This window comes from Rana temporaria, assembly GCF_905171775.1.
Source record: "Rana temporaria chromosome 4 unlocalized genomic scaffold, aRanTem1.1 chr4a, whole genome shotgun sequence".
In the NCBI taxonomy this organism is placed as follows: domain Eukaryota; kingdom Metazoa; phylum Chordata; class Amphibia; order Anura; family Ranidae; genus Rana; species Rana temporaria.
In genome coordinates this window covers 4,176,855-4,190,111 of record NW_024404432.1, presented here as the reverse complement: position 1 = coordinate 4,190,111, position 13,257 = coordinate 4,176,855, and the positions used below count along the sequence as shown (strand labels likewise).

The following is a 13,257-nucleotide window of genomic DNA, read 5'->3' as shown; positions in this document are numbered from 1 at the left end:
TTTTCAACATAGACTTCATCCTTGAAGAACATTCTGAAGCTAGTTGAGCCAGGCCTGGCCAGGGTTTTTCTGCACTCGTGTTTTACGGAGCTGCCCACTAGGGGGAGTTCGCAAGCATAGATTACTTACAGTTACTTATAGACTCATTTGTATTACCCTTTTAGGTTTGTTTTACCGACTACTGCAGGGACGCTTGCAGAGTAATTTTTATACCAATATTTGTGTGTTTAACCTGTTGTTCAACCCCCCTTTTACCCTCTTTACTATATGCCAAGTAAATTTACCCTTTTGGTTTTACTACATTGATTGTGTGAGGTGTGTTTACTCCTCGGAGCCGTAAGTTGAAGAAGGTAACAACATTATTGTATTGCCATTGCATATTTCATATGTGTTATTGTGGCCCCAGTCAAGTAGGGGACACAATACTATTGCATTTGTCTGGTGTGCCAAGGGAGGGTTCGAGCCACTTGAAGGGGGTGAATCAATTAGTGAGAGTAGATCCAAAATCTATCCAGCGGCTCCTGCGGGGGTAGCGCTACATTGCTCTTTTTTGTTCTTTGTTTTTATTTTCTCTGTTTAATATAACAAAAATATGATAAAGATTAGAATAAAAAAAAGATTATTTATCTAATGCCTAATATCTTTATTTTGTCTCTGCAGCCTCAATGATTGTTGTCTGACCTCCTCATGCTGTGATGATCTCAGCATTGTTCTGTTCAAAAATCCAATCATAACAAAACTGGATTTATCAGAGAATGATCTACAAGACTCTGGAGTGAAACATTTGTGTAAGGGACTCCGAGCTCCAGGCTGTAGATTACAGGTGCTGGGGTAAGAATTATACTTATAAATGACACAATAATCTGTAAAATTCGTAAACAAAATGTGTGTGTAAAGGACTTGTAGATTTTGGCTGTACCCTGTAGGGACCGATTTAAAGCGGTATTAAACCCCCAAAAAATGTTATTACAGCTTACCAATTTTTATATGTGACGGCTGCATTCATTTTATTTTTTAGGCTTTCTTTCTTCTTTTTTTACCTGGTAAACTAGCCAGCAAATCTGTTGTTTTTCAGAAGCACAAGCTCTCCAGCACAATGTATCAGTTTACAGGGATGAGACATACCGCTAAACACTGGCTTGGGTGCTTACAATGATTAGCTGTTATTGATTTGTGTAAAACCTTTGTAGCACCTGTGTACTTTTCCTACAGGTGCTATCAGGGCCGGACTGGGAGTAAAAACCAGCCCTGGAAAACATTTCATACCAGCCCTATAGCATTATTATACCAGCCCAACATCATAACGTCATTATTTTTTTGTTCATAAAAGAGAAAACCATACATTTTAAAGAAATATTTAAAGAGCGTATTATATAAGGATAAGACAGATATGAAAGCACATAGGGCTAGGGAGATTTTATATATATATATATATATATATATATATATATATATATATATATATATATATATTACACAGTGGAACCTCGGATTACGAGCATAATCCGTTCCAGGAGAATGCTCGTAATCCAAAGTGCTCACATATCAAAGTGAGTTTCCCCATTGAAGTTAATGGAAACGAAAATAATTTGTTCCGCATTGACTTCAATTGAATGCAATACCGCATGTGGCCAGAGGTGGGGGGCGCCAGAGAGCATCGGAGACACTCGGAAATGTCACTTGCCACTTGTCACCAGATTCAGCATGTCACTTGCCATCCGTCCCCTGCCACCAGATTTAGTGTGTCACTTGCCACCCATCCCATCACCAGATTCAGCGTTTCACTTGTCACTTGGACTGGGTGACAGCAGGGGGACTGGGCGACAGCAGGGGGACTGGCTGACAGCAGAGGACTGGGCGACAGCAAGGGGACTGGGCGACAGAGGACTTGGCGACAGCAGGGGACTGGGTGACAGAGGACTGGGCGACTGTGTGACAGAGTACTGGGTGACAGAGGACTGGGTGACAGAAGGCTGGGTGACAGCATGGGACTGGGTAACAGAGGACTGGGTGACAGCAGGGGACTGGGTGACAGAGGGCTGGGTGACAGGGGACTGGGTAACAGCAGGGGACTGGGTGACAGCAGGGGACTGGGTAACAGCAGGGGACTGGGTGACAGAGGGCTGGGTGACAGCAGGGGACTGAGTACCAGGGGGCTGGGTGACAGAGGACTGGGTGACAGCAGGGGACTGGGTGACAGCAGGGGACTGGGTGACAGAGGGCTGGGTGACAGAGGACTGGGTGACAGCAGGGGACTGGGTGACAGCAGGGGACTGGGTGACAGAGGACTGGGTGACAGCAGGGTACTGAGTAACAGGGGACTGGGTGACAGAGGACTGGGTGACAGCAGGGGACTGGGTGACAGAGGACTGGGTGACAGCAGGGGACTGGGTAACAGGGGACTGGGTGACAGAGGGCTGGGTGACAGGGGACTGGGTGACAGGGGACTGGGTGACAGCAGGCTGGGTGACAGAGGACTGGGTGACAGAGGGCTGGGTGACAGAGGACTGGGTGACAGCAGGGGACTGGGTGACAGCAGGGGACTGGGTGACAGAGGGCTGGGTGACAGTGGACTGGGTGACAGGGGACTGGGTGACAGGGGGCTGGGTGACAGGGGGCAGGGTGACAGAGGACTGGGTGACAGAGGACTGGGTGACAGAGGACTGGGTGACAGGGGACTGGGTGACAGGGGACTGGGTGACAGAGGACTGGGTGACAGAGGACTGGGTGACAGAGGACTGGCTGCCTGGGGGCTGGGTGACAGAGGGCTGGGTGACAGGGGGCTGGGTGACAGGGGGCTGGGTGACAGAGGAGTGAGTGACAGAGGAGTGGGTGACAGAGGACTGGGTGACAGGGGGCTGGGTGACAGGGGGCTGGGTGACAGGGGGCTGGGTGACAGAGGACTGGGTGACAGGGGGCTGGGTGACAGAGGACTGGGTGACAGAGGAGTGAGTGACAGAGGAGTGGGTGACAGAGGACTGGGTGACAGGGGGCTGGGTGACAGGGGGCTGGGTGACAGGGGGCTGCGTGACAGAGGACTGGGTGACAGGGGGCTGGGTGACAGGGGACTGGGTGACAGAGGACTGGGTGACAGGGGACTGGGTGACAGGGGGCAGGGTGACAGGGGGCAGGGTGACAGGGGGCTGGGTGACAGGGGGCTGGGTGACAGAGGACTGGGTGACAGAGGACTGGCTGCCTGGGGGCTGGGTGACAGAGGGCTGGGTGATAGAGGGCTGGGTGATAGAGGGCTGGGTGACAGAGGACTGGGTGACAGAGGACGGGGTGACAGAGGGCTGGGTGACAGAGGGCTGGGTGACAGAGGACGGGGTGACAGAGGGCTGGGTGACAGAGGACGGGGTGACAGAGGGCTGGGTGACAGAGGACGGGGTGACAGAGGACGGGGTGACAGAGGGCTGGGTGACAGGGGGCTGGGTGACAGAGGATGGGGTGACAGAGGGCTGGGTGACAGAGGACGGGGTGACAGAGGGCTGGGTGACAGGGGACTGGGTGACAGAGGGCTGGGTGACAGAGGACTGGGTGACAGAGGGCTGGGTGACAAAGGACGTGGTGACAGAGGGCTGGGTGACAGAGGACGGGGTGACAGAGGGCTGGATGACAGAGGACGGGGTGACAGAGGGCTGGGTGACAGAGGACGGGGTGACAGAGGGCTGGGTGACAGAGGACGTGGTGACAGAGGGCTGGGTGACAGAGGACGGGGTGACAGAGGGCTGGATGACAGAGGACGGGGTGACAGGGGGCTGGGTGACAGAGGACGGGGTGACAGAGGACGGGGTGACAGAGGACGGGGTGACAGAGGACTGGGTCAGGGTGACGGGGGACTGGGTCTGGGTGACGGGGGACTGGGTGACGGGGGACTGGGTCAGGGTGACGGGGGACTGGGTGACAGGGGACTGGGTGACGGGGGACTGGGTGACGGGGGACTGGGTGACGGGGGACTGGGTGACGGGGGACTGGGTCAGGGTGACGGGGGACTGGGTGACGGGGGACTGGGTGACGGGGGACTGGGTCAGGGTGACGGGGGACTGGGTGACGGGGGACTGGGTCAGGGTGACGGGGGACTGGGTGACGGGGTACTGGGTCAGGGTGACGGGGCACTGGGTGACAGGGGACTGGGTCAGGGTGACGGGGGACTGGGTGACAGGGGACTGGGTCAGGGTGACGGGGGACTGGGTGACAGGGGACTGGGTAGAGAGAGATGATACAGTCCAGATTACAATTTGCAGGGCAGCAAAGGTGACAGAGAAAGGGGGTGCACCATGCAACCCCCTCTCTCTCTGTCACCTTTGCTGCCCTGCAAATTGTAATCTGGACTGTATCATCTCTCTCACCATTGCATGGTCAACCCCCCCCCCCTCTCTGCACCTACCTTTTCTTCCCCTGCAAATTGTAAACTGTATAATCTCTCTCTCTCACCATTCCATGGTCAACCCCCCCCCCCTCCCCTCTCTGAGATTATTAGACAGATAATTTTCATTTTCCAGGGGCAACAAAGGTAGATAGGTGGCAGAGAGAGGAGGGGGGGGGCGGGGGGTGCACCGTTATATAGTGAGAGAGAGTCGAGAGATGTTATACAGGTCAGGATTTCTAATCTTTTTTTCCTCACCTTGTGCTCCAAGGGTGGCCGGGCCGCGCGTTATCTTCTTCTCTGCGGCTGAAGACACGTGACGTCACTCTGCACTTGGCGGTGCTGGCGCCGCACGGGAAGAAGGAAGAACATCTGACGTTCGTTTCTTCTCCTGCTCGGCTCCTCCCCTCCCTCAGACACGTGACACGATCGCGCCTCCAGACAGTCCACACAGCCGCGAAAGTGCAGCGGCGAGCATGGCGGCCGCAAATCGCCGGCGGCCGGCCGCCGCTGCTTTTAAAAACATACACACAATGATCAGAGGTGAGAGCCATTAACATGACAGTCACTGGGAGAGGGCTAATTGAAAAGCCCGGCCACACAGGCAGCTAAACTTGTTGTTTTTTGACTGACTTTAGGCGGCCTACCGGGAATTTTCCCGGTATCCCGGTAGGCCAGTCCGGCCCTGGGTGCTATATTTAAATCTAGTGGGAGAATGAGAGAGTTATGTTGCTCTTATTCTTTAATTTGTTAAAATTTGGCTGTTGCCAAATCTGGATTGTCCTGTGGGTCAGTTTGCGCTCCAGAGATGCGGTCTCATCTCTGGGCGGCAGGTGGTGCCAGAGGGGTCCAGGCGGAGCCGCTTCTTCCCAGCAGCCAATTGGAGGAGTTTTTCCTCGTGGGGCATGCTGGGGAGGGGTATTTCTGTGGCGGAGGCCGTTGTTTGGGGTTCTTCTTTGCCGGTTCCTGGTTCCAGGTGTGGCACCCACCTTTAGGGTGTGCGCACATCACGGGCCCCACCACTATGGCCTACCAGGCCGGGGTCATATGCTACATGGAGTTCCTGACTCTGGGCTCTCATAGCTCGGAGAAACTGATGCTGCCAGGGGACCCCAGTGACTTATTGGGTCCCCACTTCTATTGAGAAGATCCCAAGCTGGGTGCTGTTCGGTGGGGAATCGGTCTGAGGAGAACCCGGAGGCAGGTGATCCAAAAGGGCTTGAACAAACCATCGGAGATCGGAGATCTGGACACTGACAGGTTGCATTTAGACTGTCAGTCGGTGACCCCAAAAGACATACTGGGAGGATTCGCTCTATCATTCTAACTCTCAAGCACTAGGCCTGTGGCAGAGGTCTCACCTGGACATCCCAATTTACTCAGAGCCAAGTCTGTGGCAGAGACTTGTTCCTCTCAGAAGCTCTAAGTGGGCCTCTGGCTGCCAGGCCTGTGAGAGAGGTCTGTCCAGGGGCACTTTTACCCACTCCGGCGGGAGTGGCGACGTGGACGAATATAACTACAGAGGGCAGGACTGCTTTCTCTATCCATAGCCTGATACTGTGAAGTTTATTCTTCTTTCACCAACCTGTCCTGTCTACCTCAAGTTCACATGTTGGTCGTGTTTGACTGGGAAAATAAAGCATTGAAAACGTCAAACAACGGTCTGGACATTCTGTTATTGCTCTCTTCACTACCATCACCCCTAGACACAGAATAGAGGTAACTTAAATACGCCGATCCCCAATCTAATCAGCGGCTCCTCCGGGGGTAGCGCTACACATTTATCACAAAAAAACACTGTTTGCTGTAAATGAGTATAAAGTGTGAGCTGGAGTTTGGCTTCAATTTGTTAGTGTATCTAAAACTACTACATTTATTTGAATAGGCTGCCATGCCCTGTGAAACACAGGAAAGTATAGTAGTTCCTGCATGACGTTGGAAATCGCAGCCTACACGGGAACATTGAGTACAGTGCAGTTCTAAGTGTGGGTGCAATTTACAGTGCTGGAGGTGTGCCATTAGGATTAATGGGACCATTCTGTGAGGCCTGCATTTTACTGTGTGAATGGCCAGGGCCGCCATCAGGGGGAACAGCCCATACACATGTAAAGGGCCCCACCACCCCAAGCTGCCCACTCCGCTGTATTTTCTTTCAGGAGCAAGTGGAGAATTTAGCTTAAAGGGGTGGTTCCCCTAAAAATAAACTTTTGACATTGCATTTGCTACATTAATTACAATTAGAATCGGCTGGTTTTATTGAAAAAATACCTCCGTACGTAGCGTTTGCTATATTCGTTCCCACCGCCACTTCCGGGTACGATGCTGGCGGTGGGCTTTCCCAATTGATGGACAGGCATCCGACCAACGCATCCATCGCGTCACGAGATGCCGAAAGAAGCCGAACGTCGGTGCGCATGCGCTGTATAGAGCCGAACCGACGTTCGGCTTCTTTCGGCATCTCGTGACGCGATGGATGCGTCGGTCGGATGCCTGTCCATCAACTAGGATTGCCCACCGCCAGCATCGTACCCGGAAGTGGCGGTGGGAACGAATATAGCAAACGCTACGTACGGAGGTATTTTTTCAATAAAACCAGCCGATTCTAATTGTAATTAATGTAGCAAATGCAATGTCAAAAGTTTATTTTTAGGGGAACCACCGCTTTAACAGACAGACTCCTGCTGAGCCTCCTCTCACCTGCAGATTCCTTTGTTTGGCTGGGGGGTGAGCGTGGTATCGGTCACCAACAGAGGCGGCTCTCTAATTAGGCAAATTAGGCGATCGCCTTAGGCCCCGCGATCAGAGAGGCCTCACGGTCGCCTAGTTTACCTTATAACAGAGTCACCTCTTCTAGTTGCAGACATCCCTGCCACCAGCGCAGCGCCGAGTAACATAGAGAAAACGCGAACGCGACATACGGTATTAGCAGCAAGCAGGGGGATCGGAGCTCACTGAAAGCTCCGTCCAGATAGAGAGGGATAAGCTGGGCGTATAACAGCCAGCTCTGACACTTCCTCCCGCCCCCTGCTGCCCGCACAGCCAATAAGAGGAGAGGAGCTGCTTCTACTCCTCCCCTCCAGTCCTCTCTTCTTGTGTCTGCCCCGCCCACTCTCCCCAACAGACACTGTTCTGCTGCCTAAGAGATGTGGGCGGGAAGATTGAAACTAAAGTCCAGCAAACAGAAAAGAAAGATGGAGTCTGTCTGATCCATCCAATCAATCCCTCCTGCCTCCAAGTGAGTACATTGTACACTGATGTAGGGGTTCCCTTCTTTCCCCTCTCTATCTATCTATCTATCTATCTATCTATCTATCTATCTATCTATCTATCTATCTATATCTATCTATATCTATCTATATCTATCTATATCTATCTATATCTATCTATATCTATCTATCTATCTATCTATCTATCTATCTATCTATCTATCTATCTATCTATCTATCTATCTATCTATCTATCTATCTATCTATCTCCATATCTCTATCTATCTATCTATCTATCTATCTATCTCCATATCTCTATCTATCTATCTATCTATCTATCTATCTATCTCCATATCTCTATCTATCTATCTTTCTCTCTCCCTTTTATCTATTAATCTATCTATCTATATTCTTTCTCCCTTCATCCTTTCTTTATGTATGTCTTTTTTTTAACTCTCCCTTCATCTTTCTTTCTTTCTTTCTTTCTTTATCTATCTGTCTATCTATCTTTCTTTTTCCCTTCATTCTTTCTTTCTTTTTTTTTTTTTTTTTTTTTTTTTTTTTTTTGTACTTTATTTCTCTTTTTCTTTATATGACAGTATCACAAAAGGTTAACATAACATATATAATGGGTACAGAAGCATATATATGTAGTTTTTCACACTACACTCTTATATAAGGTTGGTGAATAAAACAAGAGGGGTTCCGAACAACTTAAAATGACTAAACCTAAGCAAAGGGAAAAGCACTCTTTCGTCCCCTAACCCCGTTCACATACCACTCCGCCTCTTATCCTTAACTTCCGTTCCCATTTCTTAGTACCACCATATCATCCCCCAACAACACTCACCCCTCTTTTCCCCTACCCTTCCATATTCCCCTACTTAACCCCTCCCCAGACCCACCCCCCCCCCCCCAAAAAAAAAAAAAGAGAGAAACCCCCCCCCTCCTACCTCCCCCCCATCCCTTCCGCGCCGGAGACAAGGGGCCACTCCCAGATAAGTCCTTCGACCCTTCGACCCTTCCCAACATGTTCCTACCCAAAAAGGGTATTTTCCTACTCGCTCTCCTCCTCCAGTAGACTCTTCCCTTCTTCCGTGTTTACAAATTGATTCCATCCAGTCCATGTTTCTATGTATTGTTCCCTTTTGTTCCGGGCTGAGAGGATCAAGTCCTCTATAGCTCCAGTCTCTCTTACTCTATTGAGCCATCTCGCGATGGATGGTGGTTTACTGTCCCTCCATTGTAGTGTTATCCCCTTTCTGGCTGTATTTATCATGTGGCAAATTACCGTCTTTTTATACTCTCGTACTGGGATTTGTGAACTATGGAGCAGAAAAAAGGCTGGATCATCCGGAATCTGAAATTCCGTAAACTTCTGAGCGATTCTCTGAACCTCCTTCCAATATTCTCTTATTTTTACACCAAAATATGTGTAGGAAGGTTCCCTGCTCCAAGCCACATCTCCAACAGTATTCTGAGTAATCTTTAGAACATTTTTGCAACTTTACTGGTGTATAATACCATTGGGTCAATAGTTTATAATTTGATTCCTGTATTTGTGTAGATATTGAAGAGTTTAATGCTAAATGAATTATGTGTTTACGTTGAGACTGTGAAAAGTTCCTCCCCAAATCCCTTTCCCATCTCCTCAATCCCGGCAGCTCGAAATCCTCTTGAGGGGCATTCAATAAACTATACATCTTTGAACTCACTCTTTGTATTGATTCCTCCTCGTCGCAATATTGTTCAAATTTTGTTAATTGGCGCCGGAAATTGGATGGATGTCCCAGGGATCTTAGGAAGGAACTTATTTGTAGTGCTTGCCAAGGGGATAGCTCGTAATTCCCTCCTCTCCTTGTTAGAGCCTCAATTGATGGCCACATATCCCTTTGCAAAAAATGGGATGCCTGTACCTTGCCCCTTTCTTTTAGTTTATTAAAGATTACTCCTTCTGTACCTGGAACAAAACCCGGGTTCCCTAATATAGGGAACAAAGGGGATTGTTTTGATGAAAATTTCGGGTTATTACAGATTTTAGCTGCAATTAATAGCGTTGGACCAATTGTGGGGTGTTTCTTCATCTTACTTGGCAATAATTTATAACACCAAGATGCCCTACTTAGTGCTATTGGACATAACTGCTGCTCTACCTCAACCCACTTTTTATACTGCCCGTTTCTGCACCAATCTATCATTCTCGTCAAATGAGCCGCTTGGTAGTATTTGGCAATATCCGGAACTGCCATCCCCCCAAAACACTTGGGCAACCTCATCACCTCTTTTTTGATTCTGGCCTTTTTCCCTGCCCATATGAAATTCATCAGAAGGGCATTCGTTTGCCTAATGAATACCGATGGTATCATTATCGGAAGTGTTTGAAATAAATACGTAATTTTTGGCAAAATGCTCATCTTAAGTATATTATTTCTACCAAACCATGAATGTAATCCATGTTGCCATTTTCCAAGTAACCTACTTATTGAGGTAAGAAGTGGTGGAAAATGTATTTTAAATGTTTCTTTTAAGTTTGCTGGGATCAGGGTACCCAAAAATTTCAGTGCAGTCTTCCACTTAAAACTAAAATTTTGTCGTATCCTCGACTGTTTCTGGGATGTCAGTGACACACTCATTACTTCGGATTTTGCCTGATTTATTTTTAAATTGGATAGCTCTCCAAATTTAGCGATTTCTTTGACGAGACTGGGAAGAGATACGTGTGGATTTGATATAGTGAACAGCAAGTCATCTGCAAATGCTGTTACTTTGTGCCCTCTCCCCCCTATCTGTAAACCCTGTACATCCGGATTTTGGCGTATTTTGTTTAATAGAGGCTCCAGGAATAACACAAATAATAATGGCGACAGGGGACATCCCTGGCGCGTTCCGTTTGTAACTTTGAAAGTTTTGGAGTTCCTTCCGTTAACTCTCACTGAGGCACTCGGGTCTGTATAGACGCTCCCAATCCATCTTAACATATTTTCCCCCAGACCCGCGTGCCTCAGCACTGAGAACAGGAACCTCCAATTCACTCTATCAAAAGCCTTCTCGGCATCAGTATTTAGGAACACGCAAGGGATGTCCCGGTCCCTAGCCCACTGCACCAGGTTAAGAACCCTTATTGTACCGTCTCTTGCCTCCCTAGTAGGAACAAAACCCACTTGGTCCATGTCCACTAGCTCAGGTACCCATACTTGGATCCATCTTGCTAACATCTTCGTAAAGAGTTTTAAGTCCGAGTTTAGCAATGAGATCGGCCTATAGCTACCGCACTCCGCGGGATCTTTCCCCTCTTTGGGGATAACTATAATTTGAGCTAATAAGGCCTCTGGTGGAAATTTAGCCGTCTGACCCACTGCATTGAAAAATTCTGTTAACTGCCCTCCCAATACTTTTATAAATTCTTTATAATATCTGATTGTGTATCCATCTGGGCCCGGGGCCTTCCCTTCTTTCATAGTTTTTAATGTTGCTTCTAATTCTTCTATCGAGAAGGGGATGTCTAAACTTGCCTGTGCTATTGATGGTAACCTCGCTAAATCCGTTGCTAAGAGATATTCTTCTATTTTTGACTGGTCTGCTTGTGGCTGAGTCAGGTTGTATAGAGAGGAATAATACCTCCCAAACTCCTCCACTATCTCTTCTGGCTTCCTTTTTAATTGTCCCTCCTTCCCCTTAATTTGTGGGACATACGTTTGTTGACTTTTCTCTTTCAATTTCCCTGCCAGTAATTTGCTACACTTATCTCCAAATTCGTAATTTATTTTTCTACCCCTTTGTATTATTGCTTTGGCCTTATAGCGAAGGATCTCTGTGATCTGCCTACGGAGATGGCTCAGTTCTCTGCTTGTTTGGGGGTTATGTATCTTTTTATGTTGGAGTTCCTATTCCTGAATTTCCCTTAGTAAGTTTTTAACCTGCTGTTCTCGCTTCCTTTTTATCTTCGCTCCATGTCTGATGAGGACCCCCCTTATCACCGCTTTATGCGCTTCCCACACCATCCCTAGGTTACACCCGGGTGTAACATTCATTTGAAAGTATTCTGTAATTTCCCGAGCCACTTCCTCTCTCACTTCATTATTCTGCAAGAGGCTTTCATTTAGACGCCACCTTCTCTCCTGAGCAAGCCCTGCTCCTGATAATGAGATACGTAAACTAACCGGCGCATGGTCCGACCATGTTATACTACCAATGGAAACCTCCATCACCAAGGGGATCAAATAGTGAGGTAACATGAAGAGGTCTATCCTCGAGTACACCTGATGCGGATTAGAGTAAAAGGTATAGTCCCTCTCTTCCCCATGTAGCGTCCTCCATGCATCCACCAGCTGGGTTTCATGGAGGCTACGTAAGACCCCCCGTCTGACCCCCTCCTTGATGGACGAGGTTCCCCTTGAAGTATCCATCTTTGGATTTAGGGGGATATTAAAGTCCCCCCCTAGAATCAATTTGCCTTCTGAAAACCCCATCAGTTCTTTAAGAATCTTCCTCATAAAGGTATCTTGATGTACATTGGGTAAATAGACTGTAGCTAAAGTCACTTTTGTTTCTCCTAATCTCCCTTTTAAAAAGAGATATCTCCCTTTTGGATCACAGTAGCTACTTTCTAATGTCCAGGGGATCCTATTCGAAATCAAAATAGACACCCCCTTGGACTTTGCTTCTTGGTTCCCTGCATGGTAGGCCGAAGGAAAAAATCTATTTTGCAGCAGTGGGAGCCCCCCCATCCTAAAATGGGTCTCCTGTATATAGGCAATATCTGTCTCTAAACGTCTCAGGTCATTTAATAACATCCTACGTTTCTCAGGGACATTAAGTCCCTTTACGTTTAGGGAGGTAATTTTTAATCCCTCCATCTCCGGCGCGGAAGGGAGAGAAAAAAAAAAAAAAAACACCTTACTCTCCCACCCCCTTTACTTAACCCCCCCCACTCTATCTCCCCTTATCTTCCCTCCCACCTCTAAGTCCCCTCAGGGTACGTTACCCACTTTAAACCCCCTCACCCAATGGTTCGGTGGGTAATATTCTATTCTAGGGGCTGGTCCAATTTAAGTGGAGCAAAAAAAAAAAAAAAAAAAAAAATAAACAGAAAAACCACACACAGAGAAAATAAAATAAAAATGGGACACCCCAGCCTGCTCCATCTCCACCCCTCCCCCCCCCCCCGGTTATTCCTCTATTTATTTATCCCTACGGTCATATTATTCAATCATTTATTTATTTATCCCCCCCTACCTACCCCACAAAATTATTCTTCCTTAGCGTATCCACATGTTTTTCTTATCTTGCCCTCCAATTAGTCCATTATCCATACATTAAAGTTTCCCCTTTCCTTTTTTTTTTTTTTCTTTTTCCCTTCCCTCCCTTCCTCCCTCTCTCCTTCCCTTCCCCTTCCCCCTGCCCCGACCCAGGCCTTCCTCCTCCCTACCCGTCCTCCCCTCTTCTAGGGCTTACACCCCACCTTAATTCCTGCCCACCATCCACCCCTAACTCTCCCCCCTTCCCCCCTGGACCCCACCATCCCTCAGTCCCAGCATTATATATTAATTAAGTGATCCTTCACACCCCGGGAACCAGGAGGGAATCCAACCCTCCCCCATCCCCCGTGTCATGCATGCTTATATTCCTTGTGAACTTTTATTACTTTGTAATACTTTGTAATACTTTGTGTTGCTACCATTAGTG

The 13,257-nt window shown here is 48.3% G+C and overlaps 1 protein-coding gene across 1 annotated transcript in view; it reads left to right on the top strand.

The window, feature by feature from the left end:
* The window catches only part of LOC120921724 (NACHT, LRR and PYD domains-containing protein 14-like), a 483,121-nt gene that overhangs the window by 292,697 nt on the left and 177,167 nt on the right, over positions 1-13,257 (top strand). Inside the window, exon 8 of the mRNA XM_040334262.1 lies at positions 661-831. Within this exon, the coding sequence (XP_040190196.1) occupies positions 661-831 (171 nt within the window). The remainder of the gene's footprint in view (positions 1-660; positions 832-13,257) is intronic.